Below are 23,707 nucleotides of genomic sequence, written 5' to 3' on the forward strand. Positions count from 1 at the left end.
GGGATGAAGAGAAATCAGTGTTAGGGTGCCAAAGCCCAGCAGACGATGTGGTGCTGCTAAGAGAAGGCAGCCAGGGGAAATGCTCAGCTAGACACTTCCCAGCCTAGCACTTACCTGTACGCATGGTGGAGAAGAAGAGAAGCCAGAAGAGGCATAAGATGGGGGCTGCCACTACTTGGTTCACAGCACCTGAATGGATCTTCTTGTCCAGTTTGGCAGGCAGGTAGGCGTAGTACAGGTTATAGCGGTCCACCAGGTGCTTGAGCAGCATATACATGAGCCCTGAGGGAGAGGTGTCAGAAAAGGGCATTGACCTCTTTCCCAGTGCCTCTGGACAAGAGGAAACACTTCCTGTGCAGAGGCAAAGGGTTGTCACTCACCAAAGGGGACAATGATGGGGCAAGTGATGCTGTAGGTCATGACCACAGTGAATACACACATCATCCACGCATAAGCGGCCCCAAACTGGAACTCGTAGGCCTGGTGCTGCAGGGGAGAGCAGAGACCTGTCTGTTTTTACTTTGAAAAGGGTATAAGATACCCAGCACTCGGCAAGCCCCAGAATGCACAGCCCCCACCGCAGCACCTTCAGCCCTGGGTGCAGGCCATTACCTTCCCCAGCACCACCACTTACTCGCTTGACGTTTCTCCGTTCAGCGGCTGAGCGGGCCAGGCAAAGGCGAATCATGTACATGAGCAAGCCAGGGATGCGCAGCAGGTCCATGGCATTCCCAATGAAAGCAGAGGCGATGACATAGTTGACAAAGAAGGCCCCATTGTCTGGCAGGAACACGCACCTGGGAAGGCGCAATGAGAGCAGATTGCAGGAGATGCTCCCGCAGCACAGAAGGGACCAAGACCTGGTTACCACCTTTGGATGCTCCCCCATCATTAGCAAGGGCTTTCTTCCCTGCTCCACTTACTCAAATCGCACTGCAGCTTCAGCAAGGAATTTTTTGTCAAACAGCCAGCGGAAAAACACATCCAAGCTGCAGGGAAGGGGGGTGAGAAGAAAAGAACAGTCAGAAGCAGCTTACACAGACATAGACATGCAAATATATGGAAACTGCTCTAAAAAGACCCAAAGCTCTGATCACAGACCTTATTGTTCCTTCTTGGGATATGTCATTGGCAATTATGTAAATTAGACACTGGGAAAAACAGTACAACACCCTTAAAGGGATCTAAAGCTTTCCATTCTCATGCATGTTCTCCTTTTGCCCTGATCCTATCGCTGTTTTCCTTTCCGCTGCTTGGTTGAAACAACCCTGAAAGGAACTGGTGATTGACTACAGGAGAAACTACTCAGGTACACCATAACATCAAGAAGAGAGATAAGAGGAAAAAATAATCTAATTTCTCTCCAGTTCTACACTATTTTGACAAAAATTGTACAATCTTCTGGCACCTCCAGAGCCATGATTCTGGTGGACTACTGAGCTCCACACACAGCAGTGGGATGGATTCTGTCCTCAGAGGGAAGAGTAACATGCTTAATGGTATATAGCTGAAATGTAACCTTCTGAGAGCATTCATCTGCTTAAGTCACAAAGTTATAAGCAACAAGACATTTTAAATCTGACTGGGAAACCTTACTGTAGTCACCATTAGGATGGAGGATCATTATTCTGCCTCTGTTAAAAGACCTCTCTATTCCCTATCAGAACTGGCCCATTTAGCCACTGAGGAGCTGTATCCTGAATTTATGGGGTGTAGATTTCCCATCCTACAATACATAAAGAAACTCCTATCAGAGTAGACTCTCCCATCACCCTGCTTCTACCTCCCAGATTTCCTCTCCAGTCTCTCTCTCTCTCTCTCTCTCTCTCTCTCTCTCACAGTTTGTTTTGTCTTTGTTCAGTGCTGAGCCTATACTGATGTCTGGCAGCTGATGTCCCACAGGGCATTTCTATAGCCTCTACAGGAAGATTTGGGGCTCACATCCAGCAGGATTAGCATTCCTGCAGCCTACAAATAGGAAGACCACCCAGCCAAGCAGTACAGCCCACTCGCTTCTGGCTGAAGTGGAGGAATTCACTAGCTTTGTATAGAAATAAGGAGAGCAAGGAAGTGCTGCAGGAGAACCACCAGAGGTGCAACTCAACCACCTCCACACTCCAGGTTTCTGCACTTTCTTACCCTCTCCTCCACACTTACCTGCTCAGGCCCAGTGAAGGCAGCAGCAAGACCATGAAGATGAGGAACGTGTAACACTTGTGCATGGTGGTCCTGTTCTCTCCAGATCTGGGGGCAGAGAGAAAGCTGTTAACATTGTCACCCCACCAGCACAGGGTGCCCCCATATAGCAGAGACTGGGAGCTCCACGTGTGTGCCCTGCCTGGCCACAGGGAGGTTGCTATAAGAGAGGGCTGACAGAGGCAACAGCAAGAGAAAGCAGAAGGCAGGTGAGAAGGCAGGAGAATTTTTTTCTGGGGGGGGGAAAGGGGGGTGGTGGAGAGACAAAGCTACCTTCAGTAATCTGCAGCTGCCAGAAATGCCAGCTGAAAGAGTTTATGTTTTAACACATGGTGGGGCCTGGACGGTTGGAGAAGGGTAATGCTGCCTAGCAGCCCTGAATCCCACCACACAAGTGGTGAGTGGTCTTGTGCATATACCTCACAAATAGCACATTTGCCAGTGCTCTGCAAGTCAAATCCATTCACTACTGCCAGAAGCATAGCAGCCAACACAATTTTTCCTTGAAAAAGTGATGACTTCCTCATGAGTATAGGCAAACCACACCTGCACACTTACCTTAGCCAAGACTTCCCTTGCTACTAGCATTTCTCAAAGGCATTGGCCCCAGCTCCTCCCACTTTTCCTGCAGAAGCATATCACTCTCTGCTCAATATAAGCCCATGCTGAACCCCACTACCCAGCTAATGGCTGGCAGAGCTGAGCACAGTAGGCCCCAAGGTGACCAAAAGGTGCCACATGACACCACACTTGGAATGAAGACAGCAATCCAAGCAAGACGAGCTGATCACAGTTTTGCATTAGTGAGAAGTATCAAGATGCCAGGCAACAAGCCAAGAACAGGCACTGGCTGTCCCTACCTGGTCCAGTGCGCTTCAAAAAAGGCAGAGTAATACACAATGGTGGGCAGGAGAGCTGAGAAGCACCACAGCAGCAGAGTCGGAAAGAACTGAGTGATGATGGGGTTCTGCAACAAGACAGAGAAGAGACTGTGTGTTACGCACAATGCAGCAGCTCTCATACTTATCACAGGTGCTGCATTTACTGATGCAGAGTTCCCAGTGCCAGCGCCTCTATGACAATGCAGCCCAGCCCAGCCACTCTCAGCACCCCCATACTGGAGGGCTGATGGGGCACATGATGTGCAACCCTCTCCTGAACAACCTTTCCTTTGTTCTCAGGCTGACAGGACCTGGGATATGCTGCCAGTTTCTCTTGCTACTTACTCCCTTTCAGGGGCTTTTGTGCCTTGGGGTGGCTTCAGTGCTACCCATTGTACACCCCTCCCCGAAGGCCTTACATTGAGGTACTCCACAGGCTTGGTGACATTGAACTTGTCCATAGTGGTGATGATGATTGCAGGGGTGGTGAGGAAAAAAAGGAGGATGAAGAGGACCACATTGATCACCAGGCAGCGGATCCACCAAATGAAGCCCCGGATGGAGAGATGTTCCCTGGGAGGATGAAAGAAAAAGGCGTCAAAAACAACCACACCAAACATCATACTCACAATACAGCCAAGCCTGTGTGAACAGAGCTTGGGAAATGAATTTAAGGCTTTCCCCCTCTAAAGTTGGATCAGATCTCTAGCTCAGGCAAGCCAGCCTTCAGCAAGAACACCACCCTCCGTTGTGAGGATGCGTTTTTTTTTTTTTTTTTTTTTTTTTTTTTTTTAAATCTCTACAGACCTGTTGAGCCCCACTTCTGCTCACCAGTAAATGTTTTGTGGGTCAGGGGCATAACTGACAGTCCAGTTGGAAACGTGCAGAGATTCACTGCAGGACGAGGCCCTGGGCTCCCCGCGACATGCACAGCCCTGGCACTTGCAAGCATTGAAGTCTTTGAGGATTCTGGAAAAGAAGGGAACAAGGGAGATGCTGCCACAGAGGGCCAGGGCAGGAACAAGCTGATATGGATGTCTTGGGGCTGGGATTTCTGATTTAAAAGAGAGTTGTGAGATACCACCATCCTGGGAAGGACAGGATCTCTTGCAGTACTCACATGGCTGTGATAGTCTCATTATGAAAGGTGACAAAGGCCATCCCCAGAGGCTTCTCATTCACCTTCTCCTTCTCCCGCTTGTAGTCATCTTTGAGTTTCTCCTCCAGTTTAGTGTAGTACTCAATGGCTTCCACCTGGGCAGAGGGACAGGCATCAGGGCAAAGACCTGGGGACCTCACCCCTTAGAGCTGTCACAGCATCACAGCAGGCAGTCAAGACAACCTACGCTAAGATATGGGGCAGCAGCTCTGTAGCTGAGTGGCAGGAGAGCTATGATACGCTCCTGGTCCCTGATTGGATGGCCAGCAGGACCCAAGCATGCTGCAAGTCAGCGTGGGCAGCACAGGGACCCAGTGCCCACAGTACCCCTCTGCCCAGTGCCTCCAGCTCTCCTCACACCTCCTCACAGCCCCTGATGACACAGCAGCACAGGTGACCACAGGGCTTGGGGTTGATCATGGATGGGGTGTTCTCCTTGCTCTGCAGGTTGGTGAAGTAGATTCGCCCGCGCTCAGCTTTCTTCCTGAAGCAGGAGAGGGGAAGAGAAAGAAAGGTGTCTCAGAAAACCTCCATGGCACCAGACTTGAAGAAGTGGATGAGAAGAACTCCCACCTCCAATTTCTGTGACTCCCCACCCCACCCTTCTATCCCCAGCTATGGGCTGGTTACCTCTCAGCATCGAGAAACATCAGCCGAGCCACATCATAACAGGGACGTGCTTCCAGCACAGTGCAGTTGGCATAGGCCTCCCTGTGGATGGAAAATAGCTGCTTGTCATACATGGCATCAACTCCCTTCTCTATAGTGCTTCTAGACACTACCCTCACAGTTTTTACTCAGGTTCCAATGGAAGACGATGACTTCTTGTTTTGATTTTGGTTAAGAAGAAAAATATACTCTTCTACAAAGAGCATGACCAACAGAGAAGCAACAGCACGGCATCCCGCTGTCACTGCTGGAGTGCCTCCTGCCGGCATCTCACTTCTATGAGCTTGACAGTTTTTTCATGATGTGCCCTATCCCACCATGTACCATGCTGACCCCCTATGGCTCTGCAAAAGATAGCTCAGCATGTCCCAACACAGTGCACACTGAGATAAAAATTCACACAGGAAAATAGCAGCAAAGTGCCCAAAATAAGAGCGTTCGCTGATTTTGACCAGCTTCTGCCCCAGGATTTTCAACGTATTATTGCTGTTCCAGGCAACATCAGCACCACCCCACTAAAAACATTCCTGTTACAGAGCAGCCTTTGATTAGGAAAATAGTGAGACTCACTCAAAATGCTTCTTGATCTTTTCTGGCTCAGCATATTTTGAAATCCCATTGATGAAGAGAGTTCGCTTCACCTGAAAGGAAGAAAATGAAGATAGGTGTGGATGGTAAAAGATCAGACTGAAGTAAAAAAAAAAAAAAAAAGTTGAAAAAACAACAAGACTTGGGCCTGAGTTAGCAATAGAAGGGTACCCCAGACACTTTGGGGAGGTTTGCTCCCTGTCTCCTATGCTTCTACTAGCTGCTGCCACTCCACATGTGATGTGCTACAGAATGATGGGGTAGGAGCTCACACTGCAACTGCCCGAACAGAAACAATGGTGTTAAGAAGTAGAAAAAGCAAAGACAGCTAAAGTACAGCTCCAAACCCATAAAGCAGCTGGAGCAACCCTTTAAACATGAGTCCCCCACACACGTTCACTCAGCTCAGACCTCTCTCACTTCTCCAGGTGGCATCAAGATCGGCTGCTTCAGAGGAGTCTCCCTTTGGCCAGGCAGAACAAAGGAGACAAACCACAACGGCCCCAAACTGCTATGGAAAGGGGAGTGCTTGACACCCTCTCCCAGGCCACCCAACTTGACAGGGGGCCATGAAAAGCTGTGCCTGGGGCAGTGCTCACACCCCACTCACCAAGTCATCCTCTTTGTAGCGCATCTTGGAGGTGTGCCGGCGCATGCTGTACACTGTCAGCAGCAGGTAAAGGAAGGCAAAAGATGTGTGCAGCCACAGCAGGTTATTCCTGACACAAGAGAGAGGAGTGCTTAAAGCCAGCATGAGGTTGCCACTATAACTCAAACAGGTCTCTCAGGGACCCCTTCTCCAAAGGCTCTGGGGCCTTGAGCAGTGTAATTGGCACAGCATACACATGCCCTGCCAACAACCTCCAGGACTTCAACATGGAAGGGGGTAGCAGCCTTTTGGGGAGGGCAGAAACACAATCTTCAAGGAGGAAAGGCTCTGCAGCAGGTAAGCATCTAGAAGATGCATCCTGAGAGCCACAGTTATCCATCCAATTCCCATCCATACCTACCCAGAATTCAGGTTAGCAATCGTTGTCCTCCCAAAGCTGTATGCATTGTTTTCTGGGGAGAAAGAAGCAGACAGATACATTCAGTTATACTGATGGGCTGTGGCAGAGCTCCAGTGAGGCATGGTATAGCAGGAACCTCACCTGCAAAGCACCCCAAAAACTTAAGCTCCCCAGGACAATCTTCTGGATACTCCATGCCCAAAGTGGGACAGGAGTCAGGTTTATCTATGTTACCCACTGGAGGACTGAGGCCTGGCACTGAAAGCAGCTTCTCCACATGACTCCCTGCCCTCACCTAGCAGATCCCCTGAGAAGTTGACAGGCAACACGATGCCCACGGAGAGCACACCCACAGCCACCAGCAGCCCGATGATGTGCCTCTGGAAGGACAGGTAGTGTACTGCATCACCTCCGCATTTGTCCCGGATCTCATCATCCCTGCCGGGGAAAGAAAGGCAATCAATCTTTTCCAGCACTGGAGGGAATGCAGAAAAGCACAGGGTGATGGCTGCCCATGCAGTTGGTTTGAACGTACACAGCACGCCTGGCACACACCCTGCAGAACTGCAGACATGCCCTGGGCATTGACTCCAGCATCTGGCCATGAGCCAACTCAGGCAGAAGCCTATCTGTGCAAAGCTTGCTGCAGCTCTGCTCCTCACACATTGTCTTCTGCCACCAGGAATGGGCAGCTGGACCCACACACACCCACATCTAACAATCATCCCTGCATGCCCTGATCCCAGAAATGCTTAAGAAACTGCTCCCGAGTGCCATACAGCTGGCAGCATCTCCCTGCCTCCTACAGTCCACCCTTCATGCCAGAAACCTTTACACAACAGTGCCCCTAGCAGGAACCACAGGGAAGGGAGCACTTCTGCAGTGTTTCTGAAATAGGACCGGGGATAGGGGAGATGTGGGTTGAGCCATCTCTGTCACAAACTGGCTGTGTGACTTTAGTTTTGGCTCTGGCACAATTTGTATTATCCTTGCCTTTGCTTGTCCCCTCCATACATTCTGCTGCAGCCCCTTCTCTGAAGTGCAAAAAAGGACAGTGACTTCACACTGCTATACTGGACTGTTGTTCCAATGCCCCACACTGCTCTTCCTCCTCACACAGTCCCCCTCTGCAGATCCTGGGGCACTTACTTTATTCTGAAGATGGCTGTCAACCAGGAGCAGAAACCCTGTGCAGAAAGAAGACAGAAAGGTCTCACGTCACTGTATGCTCCCCTATTCCTGCTCCATCCTCCAAAGGCTTGGGAGATCAGGCTGGCATTCCTGAACCCCCACAGATACGACTGAGGACAAGGAGCCCAGATCACAAGCAGCTACTAAAATGTGCAAAGCTGCAGAAAGGCCTAGGTGGAGGAGGTGACAATGCTACTACATAGGGCACAACTCTGCCACATGGCTGTCCCCCACCAGCAGGTAGCTTGGCCTCTCCAGAAAGCTGTGGGCTCCTGGTTAGCCTAAGAGCTCTCAACAGCTAAGGGATGTCCAGAAAATTAATCACACAGTGGTACTGCAACTGCCATCCTGGACAATAGCTCTGCAGGGACTTGAAGAACAGAGCAAGCCAAGCCAGTGCTTCTTAAAGTACATCTAGTGGAGGCATATCTCCTGGGAACTTCACGCACTACTCAGCTGCACTTACCCTTTAGAGAGGATTGCAGGAGTAGACCGCTTACAGAACAGATGCTCATCAAACCAGGTAGATGTACAGCTACCGGTTTAAAAGCATGATCAGAAGCCAAGCAGTACTATGTTGCCTTGGGCTCTGTACCATACCGTCACACTATAAAGTGTGGGACCTAAGGCTTCGGAATGGGCAAGCAGAACTACTTCTGAAGAGCACTTGGTTCTCACAAGCTGTGGTCTCCCAGCTGCCCACAGGCAAGGAGTTTGCCTCTTGCAGCTACTCACATTGTCCCTCTGGTCAAAGTCCACAGAGCTGGAGACGGAGGTGAGGCGCTCGTAGCGGTCGTGGTTGTCAGAGTGCAGAGCGGAGGCTACGCTAAAATGACAAATGTTGAGGGAGAAAGTTAAAAGGTGAGAGGAGGCAGCTCAGCCAGGAACCAAGGGCACCCAGGCCAGAAGTTAATTCAGGTCAGTTTGCCCCAGGTGAGACGGAGACAAGACAGCCTCAAAGAGCAGAAGGCAGCAGTAAGCAGAGACCCCTCCTTGGGCAACACTGCACAAACAGCACCCAGAGCCTGCTCCCAAGCCTCCAGGGGCTTATGGATGCTGCACCCTCTGTGCCCCTTCTCTGAAGGGCACATAAGCCCCTGCAAGGAAGAGCTGGCAGCAGCTGCCATAGAGGAGAGATCAAGTCTCTTTAGTGCAGAGCTTAAAGAGGAAAGAGGATGTGTGAAGGAGACAGTGCTACAAGTGGGGTGCTCAGTTGAGGGCTCCTGTTCTCCCTTTTGCACCACATCTACAGAGATGAGCACAGAGGTGAGCATTAAAGGTACCAAGAGGCATAAAGCAGCTCCCAAGGAGAGAGCTCTCGAGAGGCCCTCGCAGCATCTTCCCATCCCTGGGGCACCCCTACCTACCCAGTTCTGCAGACTTCAGCTGCCTCAGGGAAGAGGAAGTATAGGAGGCTGGTGGACCCATATCACTGCTATACCAGTGCATCAGTGAGAGGAGACCCAGGGAAGGAAAGACACTACTGGCATGGTCACACTGTGTGCTGATTGAAGCCAGGCTGAGCCCAGCTGCTTGCTCATGGCTGGGTCTGCTGCCTGGGAGTCCCTAGAAAGGCGGCAGGGAAGCAGATAAGAACAAATGGCTGTAGGCTGGAAGGCAAGAAGCAAATATCCCTGACTGCTGCGCTCCAGACACAGGCAGGGACCTCAATGAAGAAGTGGCAGCGCTAGCATCCAAGGCAGATAATAGTCCCCAAAATGAATGAAGGTGATGGGTAGGCTGGCAAAGAAGATAAAATGAATGGTCCAGTTACCTAAAATAGCACTTGTAAGATGACAAGATGACATCAGGCTGGGACCTTGGAAGTATGAGATATAGCTAGAAGTAAAGCAAACACTAAAAACAGTCTTTCTGTAACCAGTACAGGTGAAAGAAGGATCAGATGGACAAGAACCAACAGAAGAAACAGATGAGAAACAGACTAGAGATAAGTGGTGACACTCCAGAATGGCTAACAATCTAAGACTTTTGTGACCCTGTTGAAAGGAAAAGGATGGTACACGTGGCTTCCCTCAGAGCAGAGCAGCACCTGCTGAGTTTCTAGCTGGAAACAACACCCAGAGGAGAACAGAGATTAGCTGAAGGTCATAGAACTACAGGAGAGAAGATTAGACAGTGGAACAAGGGCCTGCAACTACACAGCTCCACACCTACATCCTGGACCCTCAGCTCTCTGAAATCCCAGAGGCTTTGCAACTGGATGAAGGGAGAGGGTGAATTTCTGCTGCCTGCAGCCCTGAGGAGACCCCAGCATGATGACACTGGTGCTTCTGGCTCCTCAGTACTGGGAAAGTAGACAGTGGGGAAGCACTAGAGGGGATAGCTGCAAATGGTACCATTTGTTAGATCAGACTAACAGCTCCATGCAGGATGGACCATACCTGGGGGATGTACATGATCAGCAATGCTGAGAAGACAGAGGGTGCCATGCCCTTCCAAAGCTGGGAGGATGAAGAAGGAGCTGCAGAGGGGTACCTGCATCTAGTTGGAGGCTCTCTAAAGCCAAGCGCTAACAAAGTGAGTGGAAAGAGGCGATGCTGCCCTGAACTGAGAGGAGATTAAGGCAGGACCCAAGAAGCCTTCTCCATGCTTGCTGCTAGAGAAGAAAGGAGACTAGATTTGAGGTACTGCCAACCCCAGGCATCAGGAGGGGAAGCTGCCAAGCAGCTGTGCAGACAGCTTGCTGTGGTGTGATGCATGAGCTCGCTGTGTGGACAGCAAGCCCGCAAGCCCTGAAGGACTTTCAATCACTACCCTTACACACAGAGGTGGGAATGGGCTGCCACCTCCTCTTGGCACAGACTGAGTCACTAAGAGAGCTGATGGCTACATCTGTTTGCTCTGGCAAATGTCAGGACGAGGGTACTTGCTGACTTCCAGACAAAGGGACACATTAAAGAGGTCGTGCTCCTGCACATTCAGTGACTAGCAGTGCCAGTCTGCATGCGGGTCTCTAACCCACTACACACCACTGCACCTCTGCATGGAGGATAGCTCAATGGCAATCTGCTACCAGATTTAGAAAAGCACTGAGCAAGATGAGGTTTCCTCACTGCGCTCCACAGGCTTTTAGAAATTCCTGTCTACAAAAACCAACACAGCTCAAGCACTGCGCTTGGAGTGCAGCAGAGAGATTCAGTAAGCCCAGATGAGTAATGGGAAGAGAAAGAAGATGATCCCTGGATAGTGAGAAACACTCGTGAGGATAACAGATGGCCACCACTAAGAAGCTGCTTCTGAGCCTCAGAGCATGACAGCTCTGCTACCCCTCCTACAGTGCGTTAGCATCCAAGAGTTGCCAGACACATCTGAAGCAGGGCCGTCCACTAGTGGAGCATTAAGTGTGAGCAAGGCATTCCCTCTGTGCCATGCACCACAGTTACCACCACCTTTACTTTCACAGCCAAGATTGCTCTGCCCTTTGAAGGTAAAGAGCAGAATAGGAAAATAGGAGGACTTCTCTGCCTCCTTGAGACAGTAGCAGGCCACTGCTTTGCAAGTGATGGAGTGATCAGTGCAGGCTCTGCTGGCACTCCTGGCTGACTGTGCAGCATGTCACTCAGCACACTGGCAAGGCAATGGAATGGTTTTTACCTGGGTGTAAAAGCAGCAAGAAAGAGAGAAGAACACGGAAGAAGGATCTGTGACAGTGCTCAGCTGGCAGCCCAGCTGTCCTCACTATGAGTACCTTGCAGATAAAGCCAGGCCAAGGTTTTGGAAGATGCTCTCAGCCATGCTGAGGCAGGAAAGTCTCAGGAGAAGAGAGAAGGGACAAGATGCTGCCTTGCGAAGAATACTACCAACCTGGGGTAGGTGGTAAGGGACAAGGGCCAATACTTGCTCTTGTCCTGGAAGCCTCACAAGGCAAAAGAAAAGCCTAGTAATGACCTCTGTGCACCTGCCACGAGAACAGCCCTTGGGGCTCACCAGCATGAGGGATGAACAAGGAAAAGGCAGTTGCCCTCTACCTGGGTGACCCAAGTAGGGTCATGTTTCTTTCCCAATACTCACAGTGGGATAGCAGGTCACAGGCAGGTACAGCAGGGTGCATGATATGGCACTGTCTCAATAGCAGCTCCTAGACACTGCTGCACACATGGAGCATTTAAGGGCTGAGGGGAAAACCACGGTGCACCCAGTTATGGTAGGTGGCTGACACAAAGGGGTGGGGGGGAAGAGGAGAAAAGATCACAAATTCACCAAGAGACACAAATCCAAGCCCTGAACTCCCAACCACTTAGATTAGTTCAGAAGCAAGAGAGAAAACTGCAAAAAGAAACAGAGAGACAAAAGGGATAAAAAAGACCCTGAAAAAACAACATACTATTCCCGCTCCTCTCGCTCCGTCTGCCATCGTCGACGCCTGGGGGCACAGAAACAGAAAGGGAGAGGTTACAACCAGGGGAGCAGGCGCCAGGTCCCCTCCATCACAGGGCTCCACGTGGTCCTGAGGAAGAGAAACCTGCTGGTGGTAAGGCTGGAGAAGGAGACCTTCCCTACAGAGCTCAGTGCTGCCCTGAGCCACTGCAACTCACAGACTGCATGAGCCACCCACCTGCTCTCTGCTTCCTTCACCCAGCTTCTGTCCCTCTCCTCCCCATCCCAGGCAGCCAACATGCATCTGTACCAGGTCAAAAATTCCAGCCCCATGGATGGGACAAGCAGTAGGAGAACACAAGGACAGACAGCTGCAGCAGCAAGAGCTCCTCCTGCAAATTCCAGACTAGCTGGCGTTACTTGTACCAAACTTATCTGAACTAGGGACCAAACAGGCTGGAGCTCAGCTCTTTTCTAACCTTTTGATGACATGAGCTATTGGAACTTATCAAGCAGAAGCAACACCAACCACCACCAACTTTAAGCCACACTGCCTCCAGCATGTGACAAAGTACAACACACACACAATAAACCTCCTCTGGACACCGCATAGCGCAGAGCACAACCCCCCAGCTCCACCACCAAGGGGAGTTACTCGTTCAGCACTAGAAGAAACCAATTGTTCTTCCCACTGCTTACAGCAAAGAGAGGAGCAACAAGGCATACTCCTGGAAGCATCTGCCTTCAGTGTAGGATCCCCAGTGCCAAAAGGCCCTGGCTTTTGCTAGAAGACATGACTGGATGCATATCCCCTCCACCACCCTTGCTCTGTCCCTGCAGAGCAGTCTGTGCAGTCTTGTCCTATTGCACTCTGCTCTCAGGCTCATCACAGGTCTTGTGAAGCAGAGCAGGGGAGCAACGAGTGGTAGTTCTGTCACTCTTCCTTCTGCAAAGAACAGCGGGTGACCCAGCACTTTCATCAGCCGGGAAAAAATGAGCTGCATGGGATGAACTCAGCATTTGCACTCGCTATTCAAGCTCTGCTACCGCCTGGGCAGGTCTCTGCTCCAGCCTCATGTGTCACATGCTCACCTTGCCAGCCAGGCATGCCAGCCATCCCCATTACTGCCCATCCAGCTTCAACTTTACAAGCAAGTCTGGCACCTAGAAGCAGCAGGCTGCATTTCTAAGTGCCCTTCACAAGAGCTACATCCTTCAAAGCTACCTTCATAGGCTAAAAGACTTCAGTACGGCAGCCCCTGCCCCTTCTGTGACCTTTTTTCCCCTCCTCCCTCACCTCTGCCTGCTGTTCCTCAGGTCATTTCAGCCCCTGTACAGCTCTGTCAGCACAGGGACCAAAGGTGACATTGTAGCTTTAGTTCCTGGAGTCAGCAGAGACCGCTCCCTGCACTGGTAGGAGGATGCTGTAACAAAAAAAGCTGGTAAGCAGGGACTTTCCCTGTTTCTGGAGCTCAGGGGATACAACTGGCATGCCTTCCTCTCTTCTCCATCTGCCTCTGACACACACAAAGGGATTCATCCCTTCTGCAACAAAAGGTACTGCTTGTGCTTCCTTTTCCCTGTCTCTCTGCCATGCTTACCTGTCAGCATCAGTCACCAGGGCCAGGCGTCCATAGTCCCAAGCAACTTTACGCAAAATTGAGAAGACAAACAACAATGCCTGAAAGAGAGCAGAGAAACAGCTGTGAGACAAGGCATTACTCATGTCTGCTTGCAGAACCACAGTAACTGGGGGCAGGTGGGGACAGGACTGCTCAGCTAACAGCACACTGAAGCCACGGGACAGCAAAAGTCCTCAAAGCTGAAAAATCTGAGTCTGTCTAGGTGGTTAGAGGCAGACTGAGGTCCAGGACACAACACACAACAGCCAAGTTAGTCATAAGATCAAGAAGTCCTCACGACCAAAGGAGATAAAGTTGTGGTTACAATGTCCATAGTCCCACAGTTGCCAAGGACCAAGCAAAACCTTTGTATAGGTAAGGCTGTGGGGACTTGGCATCACAAGGAGGAATTCTGGGACATGGGACTAACCTAACCTGACCTGTGTCCTTGCTGAAAAAAGAAACTGGCAACACCATTCCACAGGCTCAATGCAGTGGTACTAGAATTAAGGCCCAGAGTGGTTAAGGGACACAATTGAGGCCACAAAATCTGCTAGCAATAAAGTCAGAAATGGAATTTGGGATTCTCAGTTTTTACCAGATCATAGTTCTCCCTTCAGGACTAATTAGTTAGGAAGGTGCCAAAGTGGCCATAGGCAAACTTACAAGAAAGCACATGAAATCAAGGGCTAGGACAGTGGGCACCCCACCAAAAGGCAGCCCCTGCAGCACTGTGCTGCGGATGCGGGCACTGTAGCAGTAGTCCTTGGTGCTGTTGCTGCATGTGGAGGTTTTGCAGGTGGCCCCTGCTGAGCCCAGGGTGGCGATCACGTAGGGAAGCATCTCTACAGCTTCATCGTCTTCCCTGAGGAACAGAGAGAAAGGGCTGGTTAGCACACACCAGCTGGTTAACAGTGTTGTCCCATTAGAGCTGGGACCACTCTCAACCACCATCTTGGGTTCTCCTGTTGCCATAGGTGCTCTCTAAGAACCAGTGCCCAAGAACAGGGTCATGCAAAGAAATCTGGAGAGCTTTCAGGGGTGCTGGAAGAGCTCATGGGGTCTTTGATGAGCTGCTCCCACCAGGCACAACCGCAGAATCTCCCCGCCTGCTCCCAACTCTCACTTAGCACTCACAGACTCATCATTTAGCACTCACAGACTACCCCTCCTCTTCCCAAAGGTGCAGTGTCTCAGCACCTTCCCCTTGGCAGGGAAGGCATCTAGCTACAGGAAAGAGTGAACGCGTGAGGTGGTATTAAGTCACGTCTGGATGATGGAAACAAACTGCTACGGGACAGTTGCTGCATCACGATCCCACAATTTCCTCTGTCTGGCTGCATGCCATTAGCTGTATTAGGCTGAATCATCGCTTGCAGCTCACTGCATGCCTCAGCTCCCAGGGCCCCACCAGAAAATGCTCCCGCCCCTGCCTGCTTTCTTTCCTCTGACTCGGAAGTATTATGCAGAGGGCAGAGAGGAAACTCAGGACCTACTGTTTAGCTGACCATATTTCTCCCCCTCCCCAGTGCCCTCCCCAGAATGCTGGAATTGTACAAGAGCCAGCACAGTGCTATCACAGGAGATGGACAGATTTTGCTCCTCCTGCACAGAGCAGTTCAATGGGCAATGCAAAGTGGACCACATTACAATGATCAAGAGTGAACTGAGCACAACTGGGATGCTCTGGAAGGGAGAGATCAGCAGAAACACAATCATTCTGTGGATCAGTGGGGATGAAACCCCATCAGCCGTGGAAGGACTGTACCTATTCCAGAGTGTTATTTGCCCCAAGCACCAACAAGCCATCCTGCTGCCTTGTGCTAGCCTGCTGGTGTATGCATGGCCAACACCATCAGCCCTGCCCTCCTAATGCCACAGGAGATAGTGACATTTGCAGAGAGAAGCCACAAGGTGCATCCTGGCAATCTCCTGCCTCGCTGCAGTGATTTATCAGTGTCACAACACAGCACAGGCTGGTTAATGACTGCCACACAGCTCACTGCAGTGCCCAGAGAGCCCAGATCAGCTCAGCTGGGTGGACATACCACAACAAGTAAAATCTCCCTGCATACAGGCACTGAGGGACATTGACCACATGGGAAAAGCCACTGAGCAGTCCTTTTAGAGATTCACAGGCACAGAGCTGGACTGAGGCTGCCAGGAGCTGCAAAGGGAACGGAAAAACAGCAGGAAGCCAAGCTGCGAGGTTGCAGCTGGCAACTAGCTGGGGACTGGCCAGCAGGATTCACCCCAGCTGAACCAGAGAGGGACTCGGGAGCAGGGACAACACGTGACAGCAGCTGACAGGAAGAGAAGGGACACAGGGGTCTGCCACCAACTCCACCAAGCTGCCTTCTTGAGAGCATCATCACCAGGCCAGGACTTGTCACAGGGAAATCACGTGCTTGGGAGCAGAAAGGGCTGTGCCTCTCTGAAGTCCCAGTCTAGAGGGCTCACCGCAAAAATAAATGCTTCTAATTCCTCTTTTGGAGAATCTTGAAAACTTTTAGGTCTTAAAGGGTGCAGCAACAAGTCCCAGATATTAGCAGTGTTGAGTGAAAGACCGTACTATCCCACTGCAGCTCCACTGCTCGTGTTAGTGCAAAGGCACAGAACAAAAACCATTGCTGTCTCTAGGCCTCCTTCTATGATACCCATAACAAAGCTCCTCCCCTCCCACTTCTCATGGCACAATGTTCCAGCCCCAATCCCACTCACCACACACCCCAAACACTGCCCACTCTCTTCTCACCCTAAGGAAACATAAGTTCATAAAAGTTCATAAAACATCCCGGATGTGGGAGACGACCTTGACTTCCAGAACAGCATTCTGATGCTCTCAGCATCTCTTACAAAATTCCTCATGCATCCAACCATGATTTATTTCTCTACCTGCATCCATAAACCTTGAGGAAAAGCATCTCTATGAATGGTCAGCACACATCACTGCCCTGAGTACCTGCAATAGTTCAGAGACCAGTGATGTCCCAGGACAAATCATTTCTTATAATACACTGGGCTTCACATTTCTCAGTAGTGGTTTTCTCCTCCATTCACACCACTCTGCATCTTGTTGCTTGGGAGTTGTTTCATCTTGATAAAGCTGAACATCTGTGGGATACCTGCAGATTTCATGTACCCCGTATACACATTTTTTTGGGGTCACTAACAACACTAACCCCATCTTCCTGCTTTGTCACATAACAAATTGCTCATCTGCTTCTGTCCTAGGTTTCTGAATCAAAAACTGGCCAAGGGTCCAGAATGTTACACCTCCTCCAATGGAGGGCTCTGTTTGCTGCCTTTTATGGGTGATTTCAGAGGTTTTTTAAGCATCCAAGCAAATTACAGAAGCTGGCTGAGTATTACCTATCAACTATTATTGCAGTGAAATACTGAAGGACTCACAACAGATTAGGAAAATATGATCTTCTGCAGAGACCAAACCATTCACCTAATTCCTGAATATTTTATAGCCTCATTTCCTCCCTTCTGAAAGAAATGAGGTTCATTTGCTCCCACTGTCCGTGACTCGAACATTATTTATATAAGCCATTACACATTCAAGACAAACTTAACAATCCTATGGGTAACGTAAGCCACATTTCAGAGACACAGGTAGCAAAGATGTACCTTTTTCTCTCTTAAGTCCTAGAGAATGGACTGGAAGAGACCTGAAATGAACCTTCCTAATCTGTCTAGTAGCCCAGCCAGAACATCCTGTAGTGGAAAAACTGAGGCATACACCCAAGGCTTACACTGCTTTTAAGCTTGAAGGGATGCCTGGAACATCTCTTTCCACTGGCACCTTTCTTGCTGCCATTTTGGGGTGACGTTACAGCTCCCCACCATAAATGCTTCTTAGTCTCCCCTTCTTCAGAGGATGCTGCCCTTAGATGCAGAGGACATGAATGGTTAAATGAGTTGGCTGAATCTTGAAAGAGGCAAAGGACAGTTGAAGCTCACCTTGGCATCACTACGACACTGACCTCTCTGGAGGTCATCCCTTTGTGCCCATTCTTAACACTCCATCCCAACCTTCAGGCAGGGAAGTACTGCGAGGGCTGGGGTGCTGAAGGCCAGCTGCAGAGCCTGACTGTGCACAAGCAGTACTGCCCATTGCAGCACAGTCAGCAGGACATCAGATGAGGCCCCATTCAACCCCACAGCCTTCCCCTTCTGCCTGATATGTTTAATGCTGACTTCCCCAGATCTGCAAGGCTAGCATAGAAAGCCTTGCCAACGGCATTTTTGTCTCTTATTCAGCAATATGCACACCCATTCTCTTTCTTCCATGCAGCAGGAAAGAGGGGGAGAAAGAGGTCCCCCTGCCTCCCTCATCCCGTGCTACACGTCAGTATGCTGGGTAGCCTCCTGTAGCCAGGCAGGACACTCACTGGGGACCTGCTGCCCCACAGCAAAGAGCAGAGCTGCAGGGCAGAGGCATGGATGTGGGCGAGCTCTACCAACCGCGCCACTGATGTCAGCCAGACGCAAGGAGGTGGCCTGAGAAACGCTTGCAAGGAAATATAAATCAATACAGCGTATGCGCGCACATGCAGCCAGAAAGACGTAAGCGCGCTGGTGACATCTGTTTGTTCCCTCACCGGTAAATTTTAATAACCCTGTTGGTAATTAGAGGAGCGAGACTGTGTTCTGGCAGAGCTATACCTGTTTATGGTGACAAGACAACCTCCTAATGGGCTGGGGGCACAGAGACAGGCAGCTGGGTACCTGCAGCTCCAAGGGCAGAGCACTGCAGATTCAGATATACAGAGATGAGGGCAGAGACCCTTCTCTCCAGCTTCCAGTGGACACAACAAGTGGCCTCACAAGGGCAGGGAAGGCAGAGCAGCAGAGAGAAGGGGCAGATAACTTTTTGGCTGCAGGGAGGTGCTCTACTTCCTCAGCCAACACACAACTTCCTGCACACTTCACCTTCAGTGTAAGCTGGCCAAGCAGCCTTCCACCAGCTGTCGGGTCTCCAAAGCTTTCATCTGGCAGGCTCCACTTCTTCAAAGGAAAATCCAGGTCAAAGCAAAAGCCCTGGGTACAAAGTTCTTCCAGCTGGCTCTGCATCAGGTCTCAAATATCTGCTAGCAAAGGGCATCATATCTTTCTTCTGTGTATCAGCACCAACCACCAACACTGGTCACGGTCATGACCAGTTCCTGGCTCCACACTGCTCTGCGGCTGCCTGCATGCCATCAGTGGTGCACGTCCTGCTGCTCAGCAAGCCCTGGTCCTGCAGCCAGAACAGCTGTAAGCATTGCTGCTCACACCAGTGGCTCACTGTACTGGGAGGGTGCTGGGCAGGGATGGACAGAGATTGTGGCAGCAGGAAGGCTTCGCATCCATGAGAAATTTAAGCCTAATGTTCTCCTAGAGGCAACTGAGACACTACAGCTTCTTGAACCTGCTGGAGGGTGATCCTGAAGGGACATATATGTTTTAGAGGCTTCCACTTCTTTCCTGGGGTCCAGTACTGCACTGCTCCTTTGTGTAAAAACACATTCAGCAGGCTGGGCCATCAACATCAGGGTTATCTTCAACCAAACCATCCTCTTTCCACAACCTCACCAGGACAGTTCTCCCTTGACTATGCTGTATAACCCCTTTTCTTTCCTGCAAGCTATTTTCTCACCCATGACTGAGTACAACTTCAATGAAGTTCAAGGAACCCATCTATCTCACAACTCTGGCCCTTTCAGGATGTTCTCTTAGTCTCTGTGTTTTGCTCCCACGCTATATCTCACTGCCTTCCCACCTGAGTTTTCACATCCCTTTGGGCTGTGCGCTCCTGGGTGTTCTCAGCACAGCTGCCTTCATCCACCAACAAGGAACCAACCAATGCAGACACACCACTAGGCACTTCTGGACTGCTTATGACAGTCCTCCAGCTTCATCCCATTTGCCTCCTGATGATGTTGCAATCTGCACTTGGCTTCCTGACACATTACAAGTCTCCGTTTGCAGGATGCCATCCACGTGCCCCACTCTAATCCATGCCAAGGGCCCATCTCTCCCTCTGCCATTGGGACAGAGCCCACACCAGACACCACGTCTCCACACGCAATCTAGCAATCGTTCTCAGCCTGCACAGCAGTGCCATGGCCAATCTGATTCGTATTACATTTTGAGCATTAGATTTCATGAGTCACCAAATCAAACACTTTAGTTCCAAATATATCTACCTGTCATTTCCCCTTCAAGCTCCCAGGCAGTAAATCTATCAGAAAGAACCCAAGTTTGTCTGCCAGCACATACTTTATAAACAAATACTGCTTACTGTTTGGCCTCACTTGCTTCCTGCAAGCATATGCTGACAGTGATACAGCAAACACAACACAAACGTTTAGTGGCAAGACCGATGTGGTGCTGGACTTCATGCTGTATGTTTTGTGGAGCTGTGGCCACATAGTAACAAAGCCCTGGCTGGGAACTCCTGGCACTGTGATTATACACCAGATCCAGAAAAGAGCACTTTGGGTGGCTCCCTCACCTACCATCCAGCATCCCAACAGCAGCAACTCCACCCATTCCCAATGGATGTTTGCTAAAGTCAAGGATGGAGACCCCAGCATTCCCTTTTACCACTGGTTTTCAGCTTCTGATGTATGGATCTCAGCAGCACATTGGTAGTTCCACTGGGGTTGCCTTCTGGGTCAGCTCTTGAATGTCTTGTCAGCACTTATACTACTGCTCAAGGTCTGCCTGCAAAGGTTCAAATGGCCTGCTCCAGGTGGGCTGTGCCAAAATACATTCTTTAAAGTGAGAACGACTACTTATAAAGAATCTTCACTGCACAAGTATCATTTTGGCTTTTGAGCACTGCTAAGCAGAACTGTTCAGGCACATCACATCTGGCTTGGCTAAAACACCGACCAATCTCCCCACTGGTCCCTTATGTGCTCTGGATTTTAACACATTACTGTCAATTTAAGTGACCAAAAGCTATCCTGCCAGTTTTGCACAGGTACACATTTTTAGCATCTCTTCCAGCTCTATCCCCTTTGTTTATCAACAAGCTTTCCTCACCTTGGAGCTTCTTTTTTTATCTCTAATGTTAATCCTCTTGTGCATAGAGGAGTATTAACATGTTTGCCTTCCCTCATGTCTCATTTCTGTCCTTTACCAGGCTTTGCAGGCTGGGCATTCTTATCCACTCCCAGCTTTTCTTCCTGAATGCAGAATCTCTTTGTCACAGAACCAGGTTTCTGAGCTAGTCTCTCAAGGTCACATTGACTGTTTCCTCCTCCTCACTTCTGCATGACAGGAATCTTTACTTTTTTTGCAGCAGAGCTCAGAATACACAGGAATTTCATCAGCTGGGCATGATTACAAGCCCTTACCTACAAAGCATGATTAGCACTTCCCACTAAGGAAACCCTTAGTGATGCATATAACCAAGAGATGGCAAGCAACATCTCAGTTGTCAAAGCTGCCTCCCCTCAAGGACTGGCAGGACATCCTGCTGCATCAGCCCTGGGAGCATCCCTGCTCCCTAGCATGCAAGTTGCTTGCTTGGAGGTTATTGAGGTAAGTTCCTTTCAGTCCTCCCACTGCAAGTATTTGACAACACGACACTGGACAGGCACAGAACTGGGGCAGTTCTCTTGGATGGTACTGCAGAAAAGCCCCATCCTCATGCATTGAGTATCTGGTCCACAGAGATCCAAGAAAATTGAAACCCTGCGTCAATTTAGGAACCATAGCAGAAGGGTGCATGCAGGCTGCTCACAGCAACATTCTTGGAAACACTTGGCAGCACTGACAAAAACCCTTCTTTGGTATTAATGGGAAAGGGCCACCAGCCCAGCTCTCAACCAGCAGGAAACACACGGGAAGCAAAACCAAGAAGCCTAGAGAGAAATCCCTTTCCTTGTGAACACAGCAGGGCTAACATCCGAATGGGCAAGAAGTCAGGATGCCATATGAGCTGCTGCACCAGGCACAAATTCTCCAAGCTGACGGGAACATCTACTTCAAGTTCTGTCACCTGCACCCTTCCTACAACAAACAAGGCTGATCCTTTTGTATGGTCCTTACAGAGACCACCGCTCCAAACACTGTCAGGCTGGGGATGGTCTCACCTTTCCCTCACCTTCCTTACTGCACTGCTAGAGTAGTGCTTGTGTAGCAGGGCTGGTTACAAAGAATCCACAACCCAGGAAAACCACAGAAGCCAAAGCAATCACAGCCCTGCAGCAAGGAGAGTTGTGTTCTCATTGTGACTACAGGCTGAGAAGGGATTCCGTATCCAGAGCAAGAGGAGAAAAGAAGTCAATAGTTCCTCAACAACAGCCAACATCAGCAAAGGCTAAAGGGCCTTCACAGCAAGAAGTCTGGATGCAGCCAGCAAGCCAGGCAGCTAGGGAAGAACATCTAGGAACCAGCATCCTGCATCTACTGGGGAAAGAATGACAGGAGCTAGAGCTTCAGCAACAGGAGTATAGAGAGACTGCACACAGAGCTGACACAGCATCCGGTAGAACCACAAGCAGCAGGGTGACCTTGGCCACGGCAGCATTCAACGTAGAAAACTGTGATGCTGAAAAAATAGAGGCTTTAAGGCACATCATTCCCCCCCGAGCACCAGTCCTAGTAGCTATTGGCTTCCAATAGCAACGACAAGTAAGTTGCCCAGCCCGTGAGAGACCAATTTTAAGCTCCTTCTGGGAGATGAATAGAGAAGGTCATAGAATGAGATGGATACTAAACACAGCTTTAAGCCTTGCCGTCTCAGAGCACTTCTGCACAGTGCTATGAATAGAAGACTGCTGGACCCCACTTGGTACATTATAGTGCTGGAAGATGCTGCAGTCTGTCTTCTACAGGATATTCGTTCTGATACTGCCAAAGAAATCTGCTCCAGAGACAGGGAACTGCTCCTGAATAACCTGTGCTTGCTAAGCAGAACAAAAGTAGAACACCTCTTTTCGAGTTCTTGAGGTAGACCTGACCTTCTTGGGCTGCTTGGGCAGGGGTCTGTGGCCAGGAGTATGCACACAGACCAGGCAGGGGATGCATGGCCCATGGCCAGCCACCAGTCTTTGTGAGATGCCAAGTGGGCTGTTCTTTTCCCTGGTCTCTCTCTACTCTCCGGTCTTGGCAAGATGAGCTGAGCCATGCTTGGGAACACAGGGAACAAAGCACTGGTTGGGTACTGGGCACAGAGATGAGGGTGGCCAGCCAAACCAGAGAACACAGAAGTAGTACTTCAAGGCAAGCAGCCCGGCTCCCAGATCCACAGATAAAGGTAGGTGAGATGAAACAGCTGCTTAGACTTGAAGGAGGACAAGCCTTGTTTAATCTAGAGCCCCACCTCAATGGTAGAATAAACAAAGAAATGGTACTTTAATTGAGCAAAGCCACTCTGAGTCATTGTTTACATGGAACACAGCTCCGCAAAATTAAGTATCAAACCTATAGAAGTCCAAGGACTTGCAGTTGGTAACAAGGGTTCTTCTTGCCGACAGCCCTTCCTTGCACTAAGACCAGTGAGATCCCAGCTTGACCTGAATGTCACACCTGCAGCACCACTGCACCCATCAGACACTGCGCACTGAGGGCTGCCAGAGGTGATGTTAGGAAGGGTTCTCCAGCCTAGATGGGGCAGCATCACACAGGAGAACAAACACTGGGCATCTGCCAGGCCTGGGAGAAAACACCATAACCCAAAGCAATAGCCCTGACTTCTACATAACTAAATCATTCCTAGCACAAGCTACAGAAGCAAACATCTGCCGAGAGTGAGTTTGAATCTTGGTCATTACGAATCGGGGGCACAATGACCCACTGCATGTTCTGACCATATTTTCTGATTGCACCTTTCCCTCCCAAACCACTGTCTCATGCTCTGTGCTTCCACTGACTGCTTCTAGTGCCAAGGGAAAACAATGTGTCTGTAATGATGGCTGGGACCCATACACGGAGTCAGAAGGGGCAGCACACCCAAATCAAAAGGGGCTAGTGGACCCCAGAGACCACTAGGGCATTTCCACAGTCAGCAAAACTGTTCTTTGCTGGTTCATGTACTGAAGATGGTGA

The 23,707-nt window shown here is 50.1% G+C and overlaps 1 protein-coding gene across 3 annotated transcripts in view; it reads right to left on the reverse strand.

The window, feature by feature from the left end:
* Nucleotides 1–23,707, reverse strand: part of TMEM63B (transmembrane protein 63B) — a 36,882-nt gene that overhangs the window by 1,371 nt on the left and 11,804 nt on the right. For 2 of the 3 annotated variants that reach the window (XM_031593864.2, XM_090135233.1), the window contains exons 2-21: nt 14,321–14,519; nt 13,634–13,713; nt 12,040–12,078; nt 8,430–8,520; nt 7,653–7,690; nt 6,799–6,941; nt 6,504–6,555; nt 6,104–6,212; nt 5,476–5,546; nt 4,867–4,947; nt 4,597–4,720; nt 4,198–4,331; nt 3,909–4,046; nt 3,497–3,650; nt 3,057–3,163; nt 2,158–2,244; nt 924–989; nt 635–797; nt 381–486; nt 115–282 (exon numbers count right to left, since the gene is read on the reverse strand). In XM_031593864.2, the coding sequence (XP_031449724.2) occupies nt 115–282; nt 381–486; nt 635–797; nt 924–989; nt 2,158–2,244; nt 3,057–3,163; nt 3,497–3,650; nt 3,909–4,046; nt 4,198–4,331; nt 4,597–4,720; nt 4,867–4,947; nt 5,476–5,546; nt 6,104–6,212; nt 6,504–6,555; nt 6,799–6,941; nt 7,653–7,690; nt 8,430–8,520; nt 12,040–12,078; nt 13,634–13,713; nt 14,321–14,497 (2,128 nt within the window). In that variant the 5' untranslated portion in view covers nt 14,498–14,519. The remainder of the gene's footprint in view (nt 1–114; nt 283–380; nt 487–634; nt 798–923; nt 990–2,157; nt 2,245–3,056; nt 3,164–3,496; nt 3,651–3,908; nt 4,047–4,197; nt 4,332–4,596; nt 4,721–4,866; nt 4,948–5,475; nt 5,547–6,103; nt 6,213–6,503; nt 6,556–6,798; nt 6,942–7,652; nt 7,691–8,429; nt 8,521–12,039; nt 12,079–13,633; nt 13,714–14,320; nt 14,520–23,707) is intronic. The other variant, XM_090135234.1, reaches the window with a different exon arrangement.

This window comes from Phasianus colchicus, chromosome 2 (assembly GCF_987193195.1).
Source record: "Phasianus colchicus chromosome 2, bPhaCol1.hap1.1, whole genome shotgun sequence".
Lineage (NCBI taxonomy): Eukaryota > Metazoa > Chordata > Aves > Galliformes > Phasianidae > Phasianus > Phasianus colchicus.